The 25,851-nt window shown below is 44.5% G+C and overlaps 1 protein-coding gene across 1 annotated transcript in view; it reads right to left on the bottom strand.

Moving 5' to 3' along the window:
• Positions 1-714: 714 nt before the first annotated feature.
• The window catches only part of LOC143107926 (DENN domain-containing protein 2A), a 31,922-nt gene continuing 6,785 nt past the window's right edge, over positions 715-25,851 (bottom strand). Inside the window, exons 2-20 of the mRNA XM_076271526.1 lie at positions 16,964-17,050; positions 10,762-11,772; positions 9,992-10,119; positions 8,540-8,655; positions 8,200-8,397; positions 7,844-7,937; positions 7,501-7,551; positions 7,156-7,343; positions 6,857-6,966; positions 6,194-6,263; positions 5,812-5,889; positions 5,147-5,287; positions 4,821-4,969; positions 3,399-3,576; positions 2,870-2,911; positions 2,669-2,774; positions 2,081-2,356; positions 1,735-1,821; positions 715-1,595 (exon numbers count right to left, since the gene is read on the bottom strand). Coding sequence (XP_076127641.1) covers positions 1,564-1,595; positions 1,735-1,821; positions 2,081-2,356; positions 2,669-2,774; positions 2,870-2,911; positions 3,399-3,576; positions 4,821-4,969; positions 5,147-5,287; positions 5,812-5,889; positions 6,194-6,263; positions 6,857-6,966; positions 7,156-7,343; positions 7,501-7,551; positions 7,844-7,937; positions 8,200-8,397; positions 8,540-8,655; positions 9,992-10,119; positions 10,762-11,772; positions 16,964-17,049 — 3,141 coding nt within the window. The 5' untranslated portion in view covers position 17,050 and the 3' untranslated portion in view covers positions 715-1,563. The remainder of the gene's footprint in view (positions 1,596-1,734; positions 1,822-2,080; positions 2,357-2,668; positions 2,775-2,869; positions 2,912-3,398; positions 3,577-4,820; positions 4,970-5,146; positions 5,288-5,811; positions 5,890-6,193; positions 6,264-6,856; positions 6,967-7,155; positions 7,344-7,500; positions 7,552-7,843; positions 7,938-8,199; positions 8,398-8,539; positions 8,656-9,991; positions 10,120-10,761; positions 11,773-16,963; positions 17,051-25,851) is intronic.

Genomic DNA, 25,851 nt, shown 5'->3' with positions numbered 1-25,851 from the left:
TGGGAGCGACGGACAGAAACGACCTGAGGGTGTGTCTGTTGCGAGTATTGTCTGACCAAGCGCGTGGGCTAATTATTAGGAAACATTTTTGTTATATATTCCTATCCAGTAGTATGGACTGTAATTAATATGTTTTTCAACTGTCAAAAATACTACATCTGAAAGCTTTAGACGCATATTCACAAATTACTTATCTTTTGTCTCCAAACTCAAGGTACAGTAGCCTAGGCTACATGCTTGTATATCTTTTCTAACGAAGGACTTGAGAAAAGCAAACTTATGAAATCACTGAGGCCGCAGACATAGTACAGTAGGTTTGCTCTGCACCTTCTCTTGTCTTCTGTCAGTCCTCAACACCTGACTTGTGAGAGCCCTCCAGTGGAAACATAGGCCACTGCGTCAAAGTCACCTAAATAGTGCAAGTGGCTCTCTGTGCTGTTGCAGAGTGATATACGGTAATCAGTTTGTGCGTATTGGCATAGGCCTATGCTTTAAATTAGAACATCTGCAATTAGTCCCTAGACGCTTACCATGCTTTGCTGGAGAGGTAGCCTATGTAAAAGAATGCATAATGTTGCAACATAAAATATAAAACACACACAATGATCTTGGTTTAAATGGAAAATCAATTTATTTGATTTACACTTTCATTGCATTCTTTTCAATCAAGTTTAAGTAGATCTAGTGGTGTTTTTGAAAATATTCTGAACAACAGTAGGCTGAGTCAACAAAATCAAGTCTCCTCAGATTTGGTTCTGATTCTCTACAAATCTCTCTTCTTTTCAGAGTCTCTACAGAGAAAATCCTGTGACTTTTGTGATCCACGTATCTTTGCTGATTGTTACCTCCCCATTTTGTAGTCACATTCCCATGTCAAGTCTATGCAATTTAGACACAGTACATTTTCTTATAACCTCACATGAATCGCACCATGATAAATAACATATTATGAAAAACTACTTCATTTATTCTTTCAGTAAAGGGGATTCTTTCAAAACTAGGGCATAGCATTTGTCTAAAAGTATATAAATTAAATTAAAGTCTCCTGTGTTAAAAGAAGTTGTACTCTATTTTTGAAAGAGTTTAAACCTATGGACGTGATGTGAGAAAGAGAACTGTACAAAGGCAGCAATTTCTCCTTTTGCTACATGGCTAACATTTTAAGCTAGTCCTGGTGTTTTGGGGATTCAGGGGTGGGGTTTTAGGCTCTACATAGAGCAGAGACGGCAGGTCATGGCATGGCACTGTGAATGACTTGTGCACTGGGATCCTGTTTCTTGCTTGCTCATTGCCCACCAGCCAGTGTATGTGTAATGGGCAAGAGAGGATATTGGATTTATTGGACATTTTTCTTTGTCTTGGCCAGAGCGTTGTATTCCATCTTCTCTGCGGACTTTCTTGCTTTTGTGCCACATCATTGTATTGTTTCCTCCCTATCTCAGTGGTGCTGCGCAACTTCTGGAACTGACGCCCTGGTCACACCACTCTGGGGAGCTTTTGGTCCAACAAGCTGATAAAAGTACATCCATTCTTCTTGACCTCTCCTGAATAGGGGTGCGCTGATCATTTCTTGGAGAGGAATTTCATTTTATTTCCTGTGATATAGACAGAGAATTGAAAGGTCAGATTGTGCTCGTGCTTAGTAACCTGAATAGCACTTATCAGATGAGGCCATTAGATAAGGCAATACAATGGTTTGAATGAACATACAGTACTGAGGGGGACTGTTCTTACCTAAACCTTTTAGGAACTTATTGACTCCACGGTTCTCGATTCCTGGCAATGAGTCCAGGTAGTCTTGAGCCCGAACTTCAAACAAACCTACACAAAGACAAATGACGTAGATCAAATATCCATTCATCCTTGCACACACTTTAGAAACAGACAACGCAACACCCACAACTTCGCTCTATATGCCATTCACACCTCACTACATCAAATGAATCAGAATGAATCAAAGTACACTATCAGAACTATCCTACAGTTCACATGGCAATCTCCTGGGAACAGCGGCACCCAACATTTGCCACAATGACAGCAGCCTTGTGTATGGAGCAGAGAGCAAAGACCAGTGCTGCACCTTTCATGCCTTGCCGACGATGCTCCCTCTCCTGCACAAAGCCAGCGAACATCTGCGTCTCCATGAACACCTCCAGGAAGCGCCGCAGGCTCTTGGAGGTGACCGCCTTGCGGAAGGCTTCGCGCTGGAAGGAGGACGGGGTGGGAGACGGGGAGGAGGAGGAGGCCGAGTCGTCCTCACGCTCCCCGCCGCCCATGAAGAGTGGGTAGTGGCCCACTATCTCCACGAAGAAGCGCACAAAGGCCTCGGACACCACAGTGCTCAAGGAGCTGGACTCTGCGGGGAGAGCAAGAGCTAAGTCAGACATGTCAGTCCCTGTAAGGAGACTGCAATTAAAGGCATCCAATCCGCCTTGCCGGGCACTGCCAGCTAGGTGAGTGATTCTACAAATTCGTTTACCATCAAAATGGCTTCAAAGCTGTTATATTAAGGTAAACAAACTTACATAGGATGCCTTTAATTAGTAACTACAATTTAAGTAACTTACATAGGATGCCTTTAATTAGTAACTACAATTTAAGTAACTCTATGAAAGTGAACAAAGTACAGACTTTTGATTTATTAAGAAATCATGGTTGATTATCTCACCATTGGGAAGGTCTCCTTTGTCACTAGCCAGTTCCTTCCTCTTTTCCAGAACGTGTTCTAGAGCTGCTTGAAGTTTGTGAGGCAGAATAGACTCCTCATCATCCAACTAGAGGAACACAATTTGGATAATCAGTCTCTATATTGAATTGTGATGGAAATGCTTCATGGTAAGTAAACTTCGGTCAGTGCAAGGGATAGTACCTGTCTGAGGAAACGGCTGTTGCCAAGGTCGACTACCAGAACCTGTGGAAAGAGTAGAAGGGAGGGGTGATGTAATTTCCTGCAAGGCCAGTAATCTCAGCTCTTTTTCAGAGGACAGCATTGTTGGACAGAGGAAAAGGGTCAAGGCTCTACGGGTGACCTGTGCCATGTTCACACATAAAAGCCATCTGAAATATGAGGTGCTCGTGGGAACATTCAGACCCTCAGAACTTTTTTTTAGAGTTTGCCGTTACTGCTCTAAGCCAATAATAGTCTTCTTTCCTTCCTTTTCTTTTTAGTTTCCATTATAACATAACAAAATGGAACTAAAATGACTTCCTATGGAGTAAATTGCATAATCTACAGTTTTCACGGAAACCCCGTAACAGTTATAAAAGCGTCATCACATTATAATTAGTGTCATTTAATTTAAAAGATTCCTATTCCTCTGTTTTTTTTAAAAAGAAACAATTCACAAACTTTTCATCATTATATGCATTCCTTAGTGTCCAACTGGCATAGGTCTTACCTCTTCAATGGGCAGCTCTTTCAGACGAGGCAGGGAGCTGGACAGCAGGCCCACAATGAAAGGCGTAGGTGTGCACACAATGTCCATCATAGCAGGGGGGAGCACTGGAATGTAGGTGTGCTGCCAGGTGAAGGGGTAGAGGAGGACCACCACCGCGTGGCAGCACTGAGACAGCGTACTGGAACACAAGCACACAGAGGGGACTGTGATCATCTAGCAATATTGGGATCCTGGCTTAAAGGGACTTTTAAAGGATTTTCTTGGTGGAAAGTTATTGTTTTTGTGTCTGCCATTAGGTAAAAGACAACTAAGAGGTTTAATCAAATCACTGACTGTGACTTTAATGGTTCAATACATTTAACCAATTGCCATGAATTTCTGTGTAGTTCCTCTTTTCACCACAGGGTGGCAAGATGAGGATATAAAACTACACTCAGTTAGTCTTCACTGGAGAAAGACAATGTACGGTAGTTTCTCTGGAAAGTTCAAAGAACCGGTTCAAGTGCAAATACAACAAAAGATTTTGTAATTACACTTGCCTTTTACAGAAAAAACTTGAGAGTTTGGTAATGGTATGATGCCGGCTTTGTGGTGACGAATGAAGTAGCCTTTCAATTTTGACTTAATATCTTCAGTGTGTGACTGTTTTCAGTATGTCTTCAATATGTGTCTGTTTTCATTTATAAGCTTCAAAATACATCAGTGTCAAAGTTCCCCTTAGTTCAGCAACTCTTCATGTATTTACTCATCATCCTTTGAAAACATATTCTTTGCATATAGTATCTGCCCATGAAATGTATTCTTTATAACATAGATATTCATTATTTCAAAAGTTTAGTGAACTGAAAAGTTAAGTAGAATTTCAGAAAAATGCCTGAGGAGGGCAGTGTTCTGTAGGCTTCTCTGCCTACACACAGTGTTGTGTCTCTCTTTTTTCAAGCCTGCTTCTGGATTCCTGTAGCTTTTTCCAAAAGAGAAAAGATTGTTCCCAAGGCAACCGTATAACACAACAGCATTTTTTCCACAACTTTCTCTCGGCAAAATTGTTCCACGTACAGTCTTCTCCCCTTTGTTGCATTGTCATCCCCTGTCTCCCTTTCACTCCGTCCTTCACACATACCAACAGCACCCAGACAGGGGTGTTAGGAGGAATATATACAGGCTCTTCAGTCTAATCCCTCACTCTTGGTGAATGTACCATCTCTCCAGTAGGCTTACAAGGCTCAGTACCACCAAAGAAAATGCTGCTGTCTTAGAAAATATTCCATTTCAAACCAAAGGACTAGCCCCAGACAATTCCTGCCATAAATACGATATTAAGGATCATGATACTAAGAATCAGGATACTAAAATGCAATAATACAAAAAAAGGATGTGCAACCTATGACTGAGTGTTTAGCAGAGTCCGAGACGGCGACTCACCTGAGCTTGTCTGCAGTGAAGATGACCCGACGCTCCAGCAGGAGGGAGGCAAAGACTCGTAGCAGGAGGCGCAGACTCAGGGAGGAGAAGAGGCACTCGAAGTCCACGTGCTCCAGGCGGGAGTCTGACGGCCGACACAGCTCAATCACCTGGACGAGACAGGTGTGTATTAGACACTGCTCCCATGACAAATGACAAAATGTCTTGAAAAGGTGAGGAGAGAGGGGAGGGAATTATTTCACTGTAACATATGAATACACACAAATATCTATGTGTGCTTGCTGATTTATTGTTGCCAGGGATGAATGTGACCGAATGTGACTGACCTCTGTGCCTGACCCTGGGAGAAAGTTCTTCACAGTGATGGTTCTCCCCGGGGCTGGGAAAGGAGCCTCCATGATGCCTCTCATGAACGGCTGCACCAGGGCTGGAGAAATGGCCCTCCTCTTTTCCACCTCATCAAGGATCTGAGAACACACACACACACACGCGCGCACACGCACACATAAACACACACACACACACACACGCATACACAGACACACACACACACATACACCCACACACACACACACACACACACGCATACACAGACACACAAACACACATACACCCACACACATACACACACACACACACATACACACACACACGCACATATACGCACACACACACACACACATGCATACACAGACACACACACACACGCATACACACACATAAACACACACACACACACAGTCGATTAACACAGCGTTCCCACAAACACAGGCACACAGACCAACGTTTCATAGCCATATGGGTGCACACCGAAATTACATTTTATTAGAGAGCCCAGCTCGCTGCGAGCAACCACATCAGCTGCAGCTCACATGTGTTTCTCAGTGGCGGCGCTCAGGCCCTTTGGGAACGTGGGATCGCGAGCGCACGGGGGCGGGGCTTGATTAGCGAGTGTGGTGGAGGGGGCGGGGCTGGTGGGAGGCGAAGGTACCTTAGAGAAGAGGTCAAAACAGCCCAGCCGGCTCACGATGCAGTAGACTTCGGGCAGACGCCTTCCTTTGCCACTGGGCTGGAGTTAAAAAGAAACGACCAAAAGAGTCAATATAGTGCCACATGAGGAGAGTGGAGGGTTACGGAGTGCAGTTCAGCTGGATCTCCTGACACCTGCTATACTGCACATGCAAACAGCACTAACACTAACAGCACACGCTGTGAGCTGAGGAAACAGGATATAAGGAGGCTTTCCTGCCCAGACACACCAGTGACAAAGCCAAACTATTCAACCCAGTGCGTTTACCACTGTTCAGAGTAGACTTTCCCCGTCCAAATACTGGAATTGCACATTACAAACCTAGCAGATGAAACTAACTCACCAGCAAACGGCGGCAGTAACCAAATCTTCGACTTCCATCCTCACCCGTCAGGACAAACGAGAAGGTCTCACTTTGAAATAAAGAAAGAGATTTGAGATTTAAAGGGGAGGGGGAAAAAAAATCTTCAAACAACTGTATGGAGAGCTTGTTGAAAGAAGAGAACTCTCATTAGTCCATAGCCTGAGTGATCACTCAGTTCCTACAATAAGGCACTCAAGGCTGTGAATGGAGTGGAGGGGGGCATAATATATATTCGGGGTTGACATGGGCAGCGTAAAATACACAAAGACAGCTGCTGTTCGCCAGTGACATAGCTCTGCCTTCGAGTGTCAGTGTGATGAATGAGCATGCCTGCAGGTGGTGGTGTGAGTGATTCTTCAGCTTGGACCCAAATTCCTCCGTGTGTAACTCATCACACTAGATTATTATTACCTGTCACCTGGCCAAAGCAGCTTTCATTATAGTGGTCACATGAGACCAGGATAAACCGATCACTCTGTCTGCTGCTCACACGCGACAGACCATAAGTAATCAGGAATTCATTACCGAGTGAGTTTGCGTGTAGTCCAACGGTCAACAGATGCCACAGAGATTTATTGTACTTGTGTACAACGCAGACTTAAAATCACACTGTTGTCAAACATGTAAAGTGTGTGGTCTCACCTGGGAAAGTGGTCAACAGGTATCCAGTCCTTAGCATCAGGGAAGCAGAACTGGGGGATGACCTTCAGCTGATCCTCGGCTTCTCTCATGAATTTAAAACTCCTCTCCAGCTGGTGGAAAAAATGTGTAGTGTCCCAAAAAATATGCATTATTTTCACTACTAATGGCATATCCAGCTCCTCTCACACACATGCAACTGCGTCATGACATTGACATTCCCAGCACGGTGTAAATCTAAGCATCATGGCTTTCTATCCACTGACTCAGACTCTTGTGATATATTGGTGTTGCCTTCCTACCTTCAGCGGAAACTGCTGGGTCACCTCCGGCAGGTAAGGTGCCCCGGCCTTCATCTTATGAAGCGCAACCACCAGGAAGTACTCAAAGAGCTTCCTCTCTTGTAGGTCCATAAGGTCGCGCTCAAGGGTGCGGTATCGGCCCGTCTGTTTTAGCATGGACTGGACCGACACCAAACGCTGGCTGTGGGCTAAAAGCACATGAGGGAAGACCAGATTAGATTGTCAGCTGTCCAGACAAGACTGTGACCCAGCACTTGCTTTGGTGCTAGTATACATTGTGTACAATTGCACTTTGTAGACACTCAAGTAATTCTTGTAAAGAAAGGCCTCTGTATCTCTTCTCACCTTTCAGTTTCTCCTCAGTGTCACTTTCCGATTCGCTGTTCTCATCAGTCACTACATGGAGATCAAAGGAAGAGGCGACAGTGACGTAAGTGAAGAAAAACTGAGCGTGCACAGACGTACTATATCCCCTGCCTGGTTCCACATATGTGTTTGATAAAGTGGTGTAACCCTCCACATCTTGGAAAAAAAAAGGGCCCAAACTAACTGACCCACAAAATGTAAACAAGCTCATAAAGCTAAGTGGACACATATGGGGGGGACTGGTACGTCAACTGTCCGACTCCTCGTGGCCGGTTAGGTGAAGGTGCGGAGGAGTGGAGTGGACCTCCTCACTTGTACGCACCTCTCCCTGAGCTGGCCTCTGTGGACTGGGACACACGCTTCATCCTCTTCTTCCCTCTCCTCGCCTCAAACATGCCGTTGATCTTCAGCACCATCTGCGAGCACCAAAAACAAGAGCCGCTGAGCTTATAGCACAACATGACTTCATCACAATGACATCCACAAACTTTTCCTGAGCGCAAGCACATGAGGCTCAGAAAGGGGGGACTCTTGTTTATCTCAGACGATTGTCTGCAGCGTCTCTTGGCCAGTTAAAGCATTTCCAGACAACAAGTCGATGAGCAGCGGACGGTAAATCACCAGGATGAGTTGTGGACATGGAGCCTCAGCTCAGCCCAGGGGCCCCATTGACGGTACCTTTGGGATTTTCCTGCGTCTGCGGTTGTAAGGGTCTCCGGAGAGGCAGGGGGTGTCGTCGGGGCTGCTGGGGGTGGACGGGGGGCTGATGCGCGAGGGTGACGCAATGCCCCCGTCACGATTGGTCTTACGCAGTTCCAGCAGTTTGAAGCTGCGACGCTCTGAGTTCTGCCTGAAGAATCCAGGCTTAGAGGTGAGCTGTCGTCAGGGCCAGAGATTAGAGTGGACACACACACACACAGAGAATTAAGGTATTAGTTAGTTTGTGGTAGTTTCATTACATTAAACATTAGACTTTGACTCATTGCCATAAAATCAAAACTCATCAAGGTATTCATACCTTAGATGGTGTGTCTGGAATTGAGGAGGAGGGTGACACAGGCAAGGGACATTTGTTTCCAAGGCAACGGCTCTCCAATTCAATATCTTCATAAGGGTTTTCTTTTGATGGAGGATCTAAAAACAGTTTAGAGAAAACACTCACTTTGTCAAACATGGCAACCACTCTAGCATCATAAGTCACTGCACACTCACCAGATAAAGATTCCCTGGATATTTATTGCTAATTTCCTGAGTCAAAACATTTTTTTATTTTATTCCATTTTCCAGCTACCCTTTCCAACTGTGTTGTTTTTGTTTTGCTTTTTTCAACCCCTTGCCCCAGATGTTTGACAGTTTGCCAAGGAAACTACTCGAGGTGCTGTCATTCGCAGCCAAGTGTGACCGCACGCAGCGGCTCATTCTGCCACGCGCAACCATCGCCGCTAGCAGGCTATTAGAGAGGAGTGGGGAGTATAAGGAAGCGGTCGGGAGAGGATTCATGTCAGAAACAGCCCATCTCCCTTGTCGATTCATCCGCCAGATGCGACCTGTAGGAGGAGGACGTGAGGCAGGAACATCCAGTTCTTTTCCGCAGAAGGCGGCCCATCGCTGCAATACTCTCACATTTCACTCGTTAAAGCAACCTCATGCCCCGCAGGTACTGAACTTCAACAAAACAAAACTTATACACATCTGATTTGTGACCCCACCTCAGCCATTGCTAATGAACATTTGAGCCAGCATGTGCATAGCTGTACAATCACAATCTCTTCAACCACTTATTTCAACCACTTATTATTATAATATAGTTGAAAAGCCCACATATTGAATGCGTTGTACATATTAATGGGTAATGGCAAATTTGTTGGAGTTTTCCCACGGACTATATATTAAATAAGACCCTCAAACTCCTCTCACAATATCCCAGCTATACCAATGCACCAGCTGTGGTCATACACCACTGAAACCAGTCCATATGGTGACCACTCTGAGGAACGATCCCATTGCCCCCCTGCTGTTCCATGAGCAAACATCAGAGACCTCCTCAGATCAGACCTCACACAGCTCCACTGAGTCAAGAAATGAGTTTACCCCAAGACATGGGGTAAACCAAACACAAGCTTACTCCCATGAAGACAATACATAGCAAAAGCTAAATTAGCAATAACCAACCAGTTATTTTAGAATATTGTGCAAAATGCTGCACAATTGATACAAACCAATGTTGCGTTTCAAAGTGGCACTGACATTTAAGAGAAAGACAAAAAAGAGACAAATGATAACTAAGACAAATACAATGGACCCATTCAAATCATTGGCCTGCTCATAACATTTCCATTTCCCATTTACTACTCATTGTAATGCTGTGTTACACAACAGCACATAATGAAGTGGATCTGGTTTCCTGGCTCTCAGTGCCAGCGTTGTCACTCCACCCACGGCTTTTGTCAGTGTGGAGGGAGAGCGTTACCTAGGATATCCTCGTAGACGTTCTCCTCCGATAAAGTGCGTGTAAGGGTCAGCTTGGCCTGGGCATACCAGTCCACCCGACAGCTCTCGGTGGACGACTGCATCAGGTCCTCGAACTCATAAGACTTCCTGCAGGAACACCAACGCAAGGACAATAATGAAGGAAGGGGGAGGCACATGGAGGGTGGTGGGTCCACAAGGACTCACAGGAAATTGGTGACCTCAAGAGATTGTTGTGGTAACAGACTGGGACACCTGCATGGATGCTAGGTTTTTGTTTTGGGATTTCATTAGGTTTGAGAGGAAAAGAAAACAAGCATCGCATAATCTGGTGCAAGAGCAAATATTGTTCAAGGGGGGAAATAGAGCTGACTGCTCCCTTGGCCTTAGCAGAAAATAGCAGTTCCTTATTCGTTACCCTGGACCAGTAAAGTCTGATTTTGTAGATGTGAAAGGAGACTGCACAAAGACTCACCAACCAATTTAAAACAAGAAGACAAGACAACCTTGTTAATCCTCTAGTTTCAGAGCACCCTTCCATTCAGACTCAGTTGGAGGGGGTGGAGACAATAAATCCAATGGTCTTCACCCTCACAAAGAGTATTCTGTCTCCCCCCCTCCCCCTGTAACCGTGTAAAACTACCACATATGGTATGGTATGTAACACAAGGATGCCTACCACAAGAAAAGTCCATATTGGAACAATGAACCATTGTCAAACACTTTGCTATTGTGTAACAGCCTATGCACCAGGAACAAAACAAAGCATACCTGTTGCTGCTATCCCGAGGCCTGTCTGCCCAGGGCCTTCTGCAGACACCAGGTGGGGGGCAAGTGGGCAGTGGTGGTGGGGGTATTGAGGGTAGAGGGGGTAGGTTGCGTCTGCTTTTCATCGACCCTCCAGCGGACATTAGGGTGCCCGGCGGGGGGGTGTGGTGCTGGAAGGTGCGTTGGGGTTTGGGTACGGGGTTGATGGATGGTAGCCCAGGCTCCGTGTAAACGTTCTCTGGGTCTCCATCGCGACCTCGGCGATTGCGACTCGAGGGTCGAGCTTCATCCAGTGTCCCAAAAATAGGCTCCACCCCCTTCCTCTCCGCCTCCTCCTGCTCCTCCTTGGAAGGAGGGCAGAAATAGTTCCCAGGGAACGCTATCGTGGGCTTGCTTGGCGTCTCTTTCATGGCCTGCTCCAGTTTCTTAATGTGAGTCGAAACTGATTTTTTATCTTGGACAGTCTCCGGCATTTTACCACGAAGTCCCATGTCCAGTACGCTTTCTCGGTCCCTAGCGAAGCCTTCGGGAGACATGGGCCTTGAGTCACTGTTTTTTCCTCCGTTCTCCTTGCCAGAGTCCTGTCTTTCCCAGCTGACGAGCCTCCTACTGTCTCGCCTCTGAATCTCGGTGCTTTTGATGTCCTTCTTCCTCACGCTATCGGCCTCTCTCTGTCCAGCTGCCGCTGCTGCCGCTGGGCAGGGCCCGGCGGTGGACTCGGTCTTGCCCTCCCACTGGGAGATCTTGTCTCGGATGCTGGCGCTGCTTCGGACAGCCATGGGGGTTTTGGAGAGCTTGCCACTGCAGCCGGCGAGGCCGTTCTCAGCGTTGGTGTCGATGCTGCCGGAGCGCTTGTGGGCGAGCATGTCGTCGCCCCGCGGGCTGTCGCCGCGGTCGTACGGGGCCGTGAGCCGCGCCGCACTGGCCCTGTCGCCTTCCTCGTCCCCACACAGCTCTGGCCGCTGGGGCACAGCACTTGGAGCCTCCCCGAGCTTCAACCCGCAGCACTGGAGCCTGCAAACACCACAAAGCACACACTCATGATCTCTCTGGCCTCAGTCACACACCAAGCCTCAGTGATCACAACTCTGCTTAATTACAGAGCAACAAGAGGAGCTGTAATTAGTTATTCTTACACTTGGTGAAACATATGATTAGCCTGAATCTCAAACCTACGCATATAAATGGCAATTTGTCTGCGCTAGGTCTGTTTGCATCTCATTAATTTCTCTCTTTGGAGAAATGATGCTCCAAGTTAGAAAGGTCACAGGGCAAAAATGGTTTTGAACTAGCTGAAACCTCCATGTCAGTTGAGGATCAGGCCTATAGCTATTTCTGGAAGCAGAGGGAATTCTCTGTTTGATTTTTTTCTATTATCAGCTCAAATGATAAACAAATTCTTGGATGCTGCCCAATTCATCATCAAACCATTGTGTTTCAACAAACAAACTGCAGAAATGCAATTTTTCACGACATCGCAAAATAGTTTTCAAACTCATGTCGTGCAACTGGAAACGGTTCAAAAGACGTGCACTGCTGCCCATAAGCACATTTATCTCATAGAATTTCAAATCAGGGTAATCACAACCCTTGGCATGTCACACACAAAAAAAAGTCACAGGGGAAAAGTTTGGAAAATCTCTTGGTTTTACGAGATTTTTGCCCCTCGGCTGAGGCTGCAGATTTATGAAGCATGGAGCGGTGAAGAGGAAAACCTGGGTCAAACCTATGGGCCAAGAAAAGAGAGACAGTGGAGAAGCAAGAAAGAAAGCCGAACAAGAGATTTGGATAGGGGCATTTTGATAGCGTCTTCCTAGTAGGAGGTAATAACCAGTTTAGATAAAGAAGGGAACTGACATTTCAAGCAGGTGTTGTGACAACCCTCTACCAGTTGAACAAACCAAATGTTGAAACACTCAGACGTCTCAGGGAGATGCACGACGAAAAAAAAGTACGAAAGGATCTTTCATCCCCCACAGTGTACATTTGATGAGGATTTGAGCAGACAGTCTCAATGACTGTGAGGTCAAATCGGGAGAAATGTAATGAGCAGGGAGCTGCTCCAAGAGCCTCCTTCATCACATTTATTGCCCCCACTAATTTGCTACACAGCATTCCATACCACCCAAGTCATGTCATTATTTAGTTAATGGTGAACATCAGTTTAGTCATTTTCATTAGTGTTCATATTTATATTAGTAGGCGGGTCAATATATGAAGAAAAAAATCCCCTAACCTCAAAAAAATTGATACAAAAGGTTTTTCAACTGATTATGATACCTTTAGATGTACTTAATAACATATTAAAAATCTAGTAAAATCTGACCCCAGTAAAGGGGTCATTTTCAAGATGGCGTCCAAGATGGCCACCAGAAGCTAATTTGGGATATCTGAAGCATTAATCAGCCTAGGAAAGTGTTTTTCGTGTTTAATCAGATTTAGAGGTCACTGATTCATATATGTCACACTAAAGTATCAGTTCATAATTTTCAGAGACTTATAATTTTCAAGATGGCGTCCAAGATGGCCACCAGAAGCTAATTTTGGCTATATCTGACACATTATTCAGCCTAGGAAAGTGTTTTTCGTGTTTAATCAGATTTAGAGGTCACTGATTCATATACGTCAGACTCAAGTATCAGTTCATCATTTTCAAAGACTTGTCATTTTCAAGATGGCATCCAAGATGGCCACCAGAAGCTAATTTTGGCTATGAAGCATTATTCAGCCTAGGAAAGTGTTTTTCATGTTTAATCAGATTTAGCGGTCACTGAGTCATATATGTCACACTAAAGTATCAGATCATCATTTTCAAAGACTTAGAATTTTCAAGATGGCGTCCAAGATGGCCACCGGAAGCTAATTTTGGCTATATCTGACGCATTTTTCAGCCTAGGGAAGTGTTTTTCGTGTTTAATCAGATTTAGCGGTCACTGAATCATATATGTCACACTAAAGTATCAGATCATAATTTTCAGAGACTTATAATTTTCAAGATGGCGTCCAAGATGGCCACCAGAAGCTAATTTTGGCTATATCTGACACATTATTCAGCCTAGGAAAGTGTTTTTCGTGTTTAATCAGATTTAGAGGTCACTGATTCATATACGTCAGACTCAAGTATCAGTTCATCATTTTCAAAGACTTGTCATTTTCAAGATGGCATCCAAGATGGCCACCAGAAGCTAATTTTGGCTATGAAGCATTATTCAGCCTAGGAAAGTGTTTTTCATGTTTAATCAGATTTAGCGGTCACTGAGTCATATATGTCACACTAAAGTATCAGATCATCATTTTCAAAGACTTAGAATTTTCAAGATGGCGTCCAAGATGGCCACCGGAAGCTAATTTTGGCTATATCTGACGCATTTTTCAGCCTAGGGAAGTGTTTTTCGTGTTTAATCAGATTTAGCGGTCACTGAATCATATATGTCACTCTAAAGTATCAGATCATCATTTTTAAAGACTTAGAATTTTCAAGATGGCGTCCAAGATGGCCACCGGAAGCTAATTTTGGCTATATCTGACGCATTATTCAGCCTAGGAAAGTGTTTTTCATGTTTAATCAGATTAAGAGGTCATTGATGACTCTTCATCTCCACCTTTTTTAGTGTTCTTATAGTAGGACCTGCATGATGTTTTCTCTCTCAGTGTCCCCTTCAAATGCCTTCAAAACCTTTCCCTTCTGTGAAACATATGTCATTCCCGTACCGCTCCCTCAGTTTAGCTTTCAGATACTGATTACCGAATGGAATGGAATCAACCTCAATCAAATACTCTTTCATGTTAGATCCAAGTACAGACACAGTCAACTGTTCTTAATTGTGTGCATTTCTGCAAGACACTCCGCTGTTCGTGTAGAAGATATGGATTACCTTGCACTGCTGCCTGTGGAACGTGTCAAAATGAACAATGTGACAATCCACACAAGTTCCTTTCAGAGGAGTCAGAGGATGATGAATAATGATATAATAATTATTTCTGATCTACTTATGCATATAGTTTAAGATTCAGTTTAATTAGCTCCCCCCTAATGATAGATTTCAACAATTATTGATCTACACAAATATACAATGCATGCCTATACAGTACATGGGTCATGGTTCATTAAAGTCATAAAACAGCCACTTACTCGCAAACTCTACATTTTGTAAGAGCATATACCCTGTACATGAAATATAACATTAATCAACAAAATAACATTTCCATCTTCCTCCACACCAAGCATAATACATACTCTATTCTGTAAAGGCAAATATAGTGTAAAGCCGATACATTTGGGCATATACAGTCCAGGGAAAACAAATGAAACACCCTAAAATATATATTTTCTGAAAGCATATAATCTGTAGATAAGATATAGCACCATTTAAAACATGTCTCATCTTCCTCCATGCCATGAACAATGCATTGCCCTCTATTCTGTATAGGCGAATCTAGTGTAAAGAGGATACATTTTAGCCTATATTGTCCAGGCAAAACAGATTAAACACTCTAAAATATATATTTTCTGAAAGCATATAATCTGTAGATAAAATATAGCACAATTTAAAACATGTCCCATCTTCCTCCATGCCATGAACAATGCATTGCCCTCTATTCTGTATAGGCGAATCTAGTGTAAAGGGGATACATTTTAGCCTTATTGTCCAGGCAAAACAGATTAAACACTCTAAAATATATATTTTCTGAAAGCATATAATCTGTAGATAAAATATAGCACAATTTAAAACATGTCCCATCTTCCTCCGTGAATACACAATACAAAGCCCTCTATAATGTATAGGCGAATCTAGTGTAAAGGGGATATATGTTGGCATGTACAGTACAGTCCAGGAAAAAGAAATTAAACACACTAAAATATATATTTTCTGAAAGCATATAATCTGTAGATAAGATATAGCACCATTTAAAACATGTCCCATCTTCCTCCATGAATGCACAATACAATGCCCTCTATTCTGTATAGGCGAATCTAGTGTAAAGCGGATACATGTTGGCCTCTTTTGTCCAGGGAAAACAGATTAAACATCCTAAACTATATATTTTCTGAAAGCATTTAACCTGCAGATGAGATATAACACCAGTTAAAACATGTCCCATCTTCCTCCATGCCATGAACAATACATTGCCCTCTATTCTGTATTGGTGAATCTAGTGTAAAGCAGAAACATTTTGGCATGTACAGTCCAGGGAAAACAAATCAAACACCCTAAACTACATATTTTCTGAAAGCATATAACCTGCAGATGAGATATAACACCAGTTAAGACATGTCCCATCTTCCTCCATGCCATGAACAATGCATTGCCCTCTATTCTGTATAGGCGAATCTAGTGTAAAGGGGATACATTTTAGCCTATATTGTCCAGGCAAAACAGATTAAACATCCAAAACCATATATTTTCTAAAAGCATATAACCTCTAGATGAGATATAACACCAGTTAAGACATGTCTTATCTTCCTCCATGCCATGGAGATGGTTAATAATCCTGTATTGCATTTGCTCTGTATTAAAACGCATTGATTTTAATTTATGGCTGAAAAAGGTAGAGCATTGAAACATTTTCAATTTTAACATTTAAAATCCTATTCTTGTTTAATTTGACCATCATTTGATATCAATTTCACCCCTGTAGGCTGAATAGTAATTGAGATATAGCCATTCTAACCTGTTGACAGCCATTTTGGCGGCCATTTTGAAAATGACCACTTTCCCAAGGTCAGATTTTACTAGATTTTTAGTATGTTATTTAGCATGTCCAACGGTACCAGAATCCATAAAAAAACGTTTTGTATCAATTTTTTTGACGTTGAACCCTATATTGACCCGCCTATAGTGTAAGCATGCACTGCAGAGGAGTGCCCACTAGTTCAAAGTTTGTGTGTGCGTGTGTGTGTGTGCCTTTTTATCTATCTGTGTGTGTGTGTAAGTGTGTGTGTGTGTGTGTGTGTGTGTGTTTGCATGGCTGCGTAAGGTGCGGGTGGTGGGGGGTGGCGGTGGACACATGTTGAGTTTATGGCTAAATGGACATTCACGCAGAGTGGTCAGCTGTGGCTGCTGTTTCAAGAGGTAATAATTAACAGGTATAATGGCTAATCATTTACTAGCTAGTTAATCTAGACCATCCAGTTTGCTTGTGGGCAGGCAGGGGAAATGTGCAGGTATTAGTTCACGTTGGAAGGGCATCATGTGTTCCATACCCGTTGACAGATTGGTAAATGCAGTTGTCAGTGTTCGTGCAGAGCAGAAGAGCCCTTCCACCAGTCATCGTGCTAGCAGCTGGCATCCTGCAAAGACAGAAAGACCAAATCAGTCACAAACAATATACAAACTATATAATGGAACACGGCAGAACTGAACCTTCTAAAAACACACGGTAATATGATGAACTTGTTGAATGGCAAATAGACAGTGAAGTGATCAGTGGATGGAGTTAACCACCAAACAACCACAGTGAGTCTTATTGAGGTGTCTTATTTAACCCCAATGAACTTGCTATGTGCAAAACAAAAATATTGCTTTACTCATGAATTCAGCATCATGTGCATTCAGTGAAATCAAACACACAGAAGATACTTGATATTGACATTTTTGAGGGGTCAAAGTACTGGAAATTCCCAAATGTAATGCAATTAGGGCCTGTTAGTGGCATGTCAGCAACATTCCGACACAACAAGAGGGCATTCTGTTTTACTTGCAAGTGAGGATGTTGACATACCCTCTGATGTTAGCCATGAATGATGTGTTGCCAACATCTGCTTGTTTCAACGCTGGCTCCATACGTTCCTCATATCCGTGCCAAACTAAGAATTTCAAGCAAGCACTGACGAACAGGCAACCACTAGCTAAACCAGAACTGGTTGTTTCTAGCTACAGCATTCACATTAAAAGTAGAAATAGGTGGTGAATGATTGGCTATCATTATATTTTAAAATGGATATTCTAATTTCAATGGCTTTTTATTGTCCTAATTGTGGAACAGTTATTCAACCTCACTGTTGAAAGGACATGACAAACACATCATCCACTTACTCATCCGTGTAATTCTACCTTCCAAACGTCATAACAAGGAAGCATGACATCACCTCCAGGCTTAAGAGGAGGAGAGAACCACATGGTACGCACTGGTCATCAAACACTTCCTGGAGAGCCGACTGACCCCATTTAGAAAGCCCTCAGTGTAATCATACACACAGTCCCTGCATCTCTGCAGTGCCTCACCGCTTAGACCTCATACTAGGCATTCCAGTGTTCCCTGCAGCTGGTCCAGTTCCCTATGAAGCATTGAAATGCTTGGATGGACACTCTGTCCTGCTTAGAATGTGGTTCACCTTGGAGCTGAAGCTGTGTGACTTTGCAAGGGAGTTAAGTGAATTGTTGATTTGGACAATGAGTAATATCTGGCACAACTAAAAGTCCCAGCGATGCTGTTGGCTCTCCTCCTTGGCTGTTTGTGTTCCTCCGGAGCCAAGAGGAACACGGCACTCGCCTGGCATGTGGTGACTAACCTTTGATATGAGAGATGGAATAGTGAAGTGCTACTAAAGATCTGTGATTTGAGGTTTGGAAAGACATTCCTAACCCTGACATAAGTTATAACAGAAGTTATCATTCTAGATAGACATTATGCATCTGAACATAACGTGGGCCTTTCATCTCTCTTTCTCTTTGCCCTTGGGAGAGGGAGGGAGGATTGCGTCAGCGTATCACTGGCCTGTAGGCCCAAATGATTTTCAGCTGTGTGTGTGTGTGTGTAGGGGGGTCACATGTTTGAGCAGAAACAGCCATCCCCTCCGTCTTCGTGCACCCCCCCCCCCTCTCTCCTGCAACTGAAAATGGAGAGGGAAAAAAGGAGACACAATCCAAATGAGCTGAAGAAGGCTTGCTGCCCCAGAAAAAAAGTGAAGTGTAGCTTTACATTTCTTTTCTCGGTCAAGGTTGAGGCTGGAGTGGGCTGAAAGACAGGCTCAAGAAAAATTGAAATGAAGCTTTTACGTGAGGGAGAATATTTAGGATAATAATAAAAGTATATTATTACATTGTGATAGAGTGGGGAGAATGGAGCTACACATTAATGGCGAGGTTTCTGGGAAAGGTATGGCGGCTAAATGTCTCACATTCCGCAGAAGAAAACATGTTACTTATTTGTGAGTCGCTTTTCACCACGTCCAATGCATTTCAGCTCTTGGTATTTGCTTCTGTTTACATACACAGAACTGTAAGAGGTGCCTTGAGGTTGAGAGTTTAATCACATTATATACACTAATGGCTGGTCTCCAATAACAGAAGTACTGTTCCAGTCAGTGTAGCCCAGATCTGTAGCATTGGATTTGGCACTTAAAGGCTCCAGTGAGGCTGGTGAGCCACTGGTCTACCCAGAGGCTAAAGCTCGGATCTCTATATAAAAGAGTGTGTGTATGTGAAAGGCACTTAATCTATCTCTGTAAATGTGACAGGCCCGCTCGTTTTATTGCTCCTGGGTAGCGGGGGAGCTTCTTTTTGGGAGTCGACAGAGCTGTGTGTGAGTCTTTGTTGGCCACTAGCTATTGTTCGAGCTGACCCTGTAAGGGATGCCAGTGGCCGTGGTGATGGCTCGAAGGGAAGCCATCTGCTTTGGCCAATAAAAACATTATGGGGAAGTGTGACCCCCGCGACCTCTACCTGCCCCGCCCCATGACCTCTCATTTTTGGGAGTTGATTGGTGTGACAGGTCTGACTCACAGAACTTGAAGTACGACGTTCTGTTCAACACTGGTGGATTTACAAACTAGGAGGGACCGACAGACAACGGAAACATCTCAGTATGTGTTTCCGAGTGAGGTCTGCTGAGGCATGCTGACATACCTGACTATTAGAGATTAGTTTGCCATTTCTCAACCTATCTTATGTTGGTCTGAGAGATTAGGGATCCCATCATCAGTATGAACCGATGTCCATGACACTGTGGAAATGTAGTCAAAAGAACTGAAATATTTAGTAAAAGCTTGCATGGTTTGCATTATTTTTGCATTAGAACATCAACTGAGATAAACGAAACTAAGTTTCTGAGTTTAAACTGTTTTCTGGGTTTTTTGGGTTTACAAAGAAAAGTGGACCACACTGAATGCCACTGGCATTCTGAGACAAAGCTACATCTATTAAATGGGCTTGCCACTTTAACAAAGTGGGCTACAATGACCAAACTAACCCAAACACACTAAAAAATCAGTGTGATGGAGCTGAAGAAAATGGCTAATTCCTGCCAAAGTCTACACCCCAAGAGACCCAACACTTTCTCTTGCCAACCTCGAAGAGATTAGTTCATCACAGGTACCACAGGCAAGAAATGAAAGTTGGATCTCTGTAGTTAGTGAATGTGAGGTGATTGTAGTGGGTTTGTGGTAGCTGAGGTTGAGGAGATGGGACAGCAGTGTACTGTAGGTCAGAGCCAGGGCATCAGGCTTAATCAGTTGCGTAACTAACCGCTCTAAACAGGAGATGCCTATCGGCAGACCATCACTGGTATCTGGACACAACAAGAGTTACGTAAAGACGAGAGAGCCGTGAAGCCCCAGGAGCGAGGGAAGGAGTGAGGGCATTTACAAGGCCCATGGAACCATCTGATAAGTCTGTAAATACGCACATCACAACATGTTTATGTGTACATTTATTTGAAACGTTTAAATGACGTTTTCTGCATGACTGCTTGTGGAAGAACTAGGTTTGTCTGGCTGGTATGTACGCATTTTTATCTCCAGTTACTACTTCTGTGTACAAATGTGTGTATATGTGTGTGTGTGTGTGTGTGTGTGTGTGTGTGCGTGTGTGTGTGTGTGTGTGTGTGTGTGTGTGTGTGTGTGTGCTCGTGCAAGCGCTTCAAAGAGGACAAGTAATGTGTGTGTATGTGTGTGTGTGTGTGTGTGTGTGTTTGTGTGTGCGTGTGTGTGTGTGTGCTCGTGCAAGTGCTTCAAAGAGGACAAGTAATGTGTGTGTGAGCGAGTGGAAAAGAGAGACCCCGGATATCTGCAAGCTGGCCGTAAATCCCCCGACGCACAAAGCGCTCCAGACTCAGCCTCCCCTGACCCACACAAATCACCAGCCGCCACCTCACACGCCTTTCGCCCAGCGCGGCCACCTCACTGCCCTGCCCTGCACCGGTCAGCTCCACACATGGGATCGCAACAATGCCGGAATCGACAGAAGACAAATAATTCGTGGTATGCACTCAGACCACTGTTATTTGACCGGATGCTTGTCAGATAAGAAAAAGTCTGTTTGACCAGCTGCAGATACCCTTAGTACTATAGTTATTTATTCTAAAGCTCAGTAACCATCCTAAAACTCAACCCCAAGCCTTATTGGTAATCCATTATAGTGCGTTCAGAGAATGGATCTTGCTCCAAATCAGGCCTTTTTAGGAGTGGTTGAGGGATGATTGATTGCATATATTTGATATTACCACTACATAACCTGGACAATCTTGGATATTTTGGTACACATGGTATTCTGGTTTGAGAAGGAAAGTCTCCTATCTAGAGTTCTAGTATCTATCTCCTATCTAGAGTTATCACCACCACTGCTTAATATCAGCGTTTCCAGACATGTTTCCTCAACATGTACTCAGCACTCAGCCTTCCCCATTTGGGTTTAAGTGATCAGGACTATGAGGGATAATTCTGGTGAGATATGAGGTTGTCAATGAGAGTATGTTCTCAGTCTATGGCCTAACACAGAAGAGCAGGACACGACACAGTATCACCAGACAGCACTGTGTTGTCAGATGGGATTACATTGTTGTCAGCAGACATTAACAACATAGTCAGGTTTCCAGTGTGGAGTTGTCAGCAATGCTGTCAACAGGATGTACTTTCAGGATGTATCAACAGAGAGTACTATCACTACATCGAATTGTGTGAACACAAGGGCTCAATTTTACCAGCAGGTATGCACAGAGCGAATTATCTGGTGTCCGGTTAGGTGTTGTCATTTGGCGTGATGCTAGTGAGGGCAAGGAGGACTTTGCCACTGTTGCTGTGAGGCTTTAACTGTGATGTTTTGGATGTTGGGAGTTGATGGCTTAGTCGGTGCTGAGAGGAGCTGATGTCCTCCTCTCCACCGCTCCACTACCCAAGAGACCTGCCGCTCCTCACAGCTGCTTCCCATAAAGATCTCCTCCTCCTACCGTCAGGCCCTGCAGGAGAAGGACTAGCAGCATGACATCATGCTCTCTCTCTCCCTCCAATGCTTTTTTCTTGCATTCAGGACTAGTAGAACTCTGTAATTTTCATATACCGAAAAAAGGACGATCACAAGCATGCCATATGCATGTACGTGTATGAATGTTAAGTGATGAACCCTCGTCCAACCGAACATCTCTCTCTCTGTGAGCAACAGTTTTCACCTTCTCTGAGCTGTACACACAGGCCCTTCACACTTCACACAGCTCTTGCTCATGGGTAGAAAAAGCGTTTGAAAACAAAATCCAAGTGGTCAAATGGCAGTTTGTTTACCAGTGCCGAAGTTGAGGCATATATTTATAAAACTCTCGTGCCCTCCATTAGACAAGAGAAGTTTATGGTGTCACTGACAACTCGAGTGTCCGTTATTTTCCCTGCCAGAGGTTTCCAGCCGTGACCGAGCGAGCGGACTCCAGCCCGTATGCCCAGCCGGAGTGGTTTGCTCCAGCTCATGGCACTGGCCTCGTCTGCAATCAATTTAACGCACCGTTTCACATTTAGCAAGCCCTCCGTGGTGGTGCAGCTCCACCGGCTCTTTTTTCCTCCTCCCCTCCTCCCCTCCTCCTCCATTCCACACTGTTTGGGAAGAGTTGGATGGCGTGCTTTCTGTCAGGAGTGCCAAGTGGGTTAAAGAAAGCGCAGGACCGCTGGAAGTTTAGGGATGGGGGTGTGGGGGTTTTCCCCCCCCTTCTCCAACATTTGGGTCCCCATCCTTACTGCTTCAACTACACTTGCTCCTCCAAGACCTTTGCGAGAGGCGAAGAGTCGATTCATGTTTTTTTCTCTTTTCTTTTTAAACTTGGACCTGCGGCGGGCCGATGCCAAACACCACACCACGTGACGTGTGAGGTGATGAGAGGGGATTGCGGTGGCTGACATGTCGAAGCTGCCTTGACCTAGTTCACTCCAACAGAGAGATTCATCTTCTTAAGCTGGAAAGGGGCTGAAGCAGACGAGAGACGAGGGTGCGGGGGGTTGAAGGAGAGAAAGAGAGAGAGAGAGAGAGAAAGAGAGAGAGGTGAGGAAGCCAATGGTGGGGGAGTGTGCAAATAAACAGTGGAATTTTATCTCTCCCCTCAGCAGAGTCAGTGCTTCTCTGCTGGCCTGTCCTGTCCGGGGCCCCCGGCTTTCTTCCCAAGCAGATCCCGTAGCCTGGCCCTGGCCCCGAGCCAAGTGGCAGGGCCATGTGTGCAGTGGACCTGACCCCTTCTGTTTTTTTCAGCTTCCCGTCTCTCTCTCTCTCTCTCTCTCTCGCTCTCCCTCTGGTCGCATCTTTTAAACCATGGGATGCTTGCTGCGCCTCCTCACTCTATATAGTAAACATCCCTATCGGACCGCCCATAGGAACCCTGTCTGCTCTCAACCACACACACACACACACACACACACACACACACACCCTCTGAGACTGCCCCATTGCCAAACGTACAGCCCAGGCTTTGGCCCGGGACATTCACCAGGCTCTTGTGCAGGGACCCTGCTGCTCCGCCTCTGCTCCCTCATTGTTCACTGGTTGGGAAAGGACGGGACGCAGACAGCAATGAAACTGGGTTAGCCACAAGAACGAGACAGGAACTAGAGAGGATACCGCAAACAATTCATTTTACAAACGAGTGTGTGTGTGTGAGCACATTGTGCCTCACGCTTTGTTTCCGTCTCCCTTATCAAACTGGCCTAAAAATACCCCCGGAGTATATTGTGGAGTCATGAATTGTGAGTGTCACGTTTCTTGTTATTGTGCTCGTTGTATACAGCTGTAAACGCTCCTTGATGTGGGTGTCTGCCTCGAGAGAGCGTGGCCATAATGACCATGGGCGAGATATTGTTTTGCACAGGGAATAACTCTTGTCTGATTATAATGGGACAGGATTCCTAAGCAAAGGGAGGGCCAGGCGGGTTGTAATTAGGGATCCGAGGACGGACCACTCGACTAACCGCTTGACAACACGGAACGCTGCCAAGACCATAGAGACCAAACACCACCATGCAAAACAGTAATTTTCTTGTTTGTGCATATAGTGTCGTTGATGCCGGGCAGACAGACAGAAAGGCATCAGAGGGTGATGGCCGGAGAGAGAGGGTGATGGTAGAATGCGGGCGATGCGGGGTGATGCGGGTGATGGCAGCATGCGGGTGATGCGGGTGATGCGGGGTGATGCGTGGTGATGGCAGCATGCGGGCGCTTTCCTGCCCACCTCCTTCCCTCTCTGTCAGGGATCACATGCCGCTGCCCGCCGCCCCCCCTAAAAACACCAGTGCTGATGAAACAGGGTGGCAGCTCTGTCAATGTCTGGAGCCTGATCAGACAGAGCAGAGGCGATTGCTCTAAGGCTACAGGGGAAGCTCAGCCTCCTCTAAAATATCACGGAAAATCGCATCAAATAACACTATTACATTAGCTTCTAGCCTACTATTCCAACTAGAACATGCTGAAAACATGTTTTCATGTTCATGTTTCACAGTGGGATGGCCTGGACGCCGAGCTTCTGTATGATGATTGGAGGAACCGTCATAGAGGCTGGACTCTTTTTGATTGACAGCATATGTCGCGATCTGACAGGAAGTGGTTCAAGTTCAAGGGATGCGTTAATGTTAGTGTTGACAGGTGAAGTCGAGAGGCAAGGCAAGTTGCAGCTCAAATTTGGGAGTAATACAGTCGGTTTCTATTTGTCTTTGTAAATAGCTTACTGTAAATAAAACCGTAATGTGGAGTTACAGAGTTTGTGACTTGCTTTTGTTTCAGTTGTGTATTTAGGCTAAGTTAGGTAGCGCGCTATATAACGGTGTAGGCTACATGATGCCATGCCAACTCTATAGCCTACTGTTTGGCCTATTCTGGGTTTTGGGATAATTTTTGCCCTCAAAGAACAATATAGCACCTTCATAATATTAATTTAATAATTGACCAGTTTTATCAGAGCTTCCCCTGTTCCAAAGAGTAGCAATCGCCACTGAGGCAGAGGTGGAGGAAAAGTAAGAGGTCTGTAGGCTGAATACAAATGGTTGTGTTTTTGGTCTTCAGACAGAGCATGCATGTTACTGATCAGAAAAGGTTTGACAAGAGTTCGCTCAAACACCTATTTATAAATTGGGACATTTTGGTGTGAAAGTTCCTTCCATATCTTGAGAACCGTTCATCTAATTGTCTTCACATGACTTGGTAAGTGTATGGCTGAAGGCCCAAGTGAGTTCAGTGTTGACTGTGAAGTTGTTCAGATGAAAAATGACACTGATATCGTTAAGAGACAATATTTTGCAGATTTGGACCTAAACAATTATAGTGACACACACACTGGATGCAGTGTGCCTACAGCCTTGGTTTGTGGGGAAACAGGCATGTTTTGAACAACAACTGCACTAAAATTAAACTATGCTACCTAATGTTTGGCTAGTTGACAAATATTTAGTTAACAAAAGAGAATGGCAATTGTTTTAACTTTGTGACAATGATCTTAACATGCATGCTGTTTTGAAAACAGCTCTTGATAAGTTTGTGGATGTTGGGAGTGGGGGGTTGTTGGAAGCACTAAAGAAGAAGTCATATTCTAAATCCAGTGTGGTCCCTGTTTTATGGGTCCAATAGCAACATCTCAAAAAAGACAAAAGATCACATAGTCCAGCCATGAAATGTGTACACATGGATCGTGGTTATACATGTCCCACAACTTTGATTCCTGTCCAAACTCTCTTCTGTGAGGTCATGAGAATACACATTCACAAATAATGCAATGTGATTATCTCAACATGTAGAAAAAACACAGTAAAGAATCAAGTCTTCCAAAAGCTGTGAGTCATGGAGAAGAGAACAGAAGAGACAAGAGGAGGAGATGAGAAGACAAGACAAGAGAATAGATGGGACAAGAAGAGAATTT

The sequence above is a fragment of the Alosa pseudoharengus genome, unplaced genomic scaffold, assembly GCF_046254945.1.
Source record: "Alosa pseudoharengus isolate Yale_2024_CS ecotype anadromous, Long Island Sound unplaced genomic scaffold, YU_APseudo_1.1 YU_APseudo_1.1_scf_10, whole genome shotgun sequence".
Lineage (NCBI taxonomy): Eukaryota > Metazoa > Chordata > Actinopteri > Clupeiformes > Clupeidae > Alosa > Alosa pseudoharengus.
This window is presented reverse-complemented; position numbering and strand designations above follow the sequence as displayed.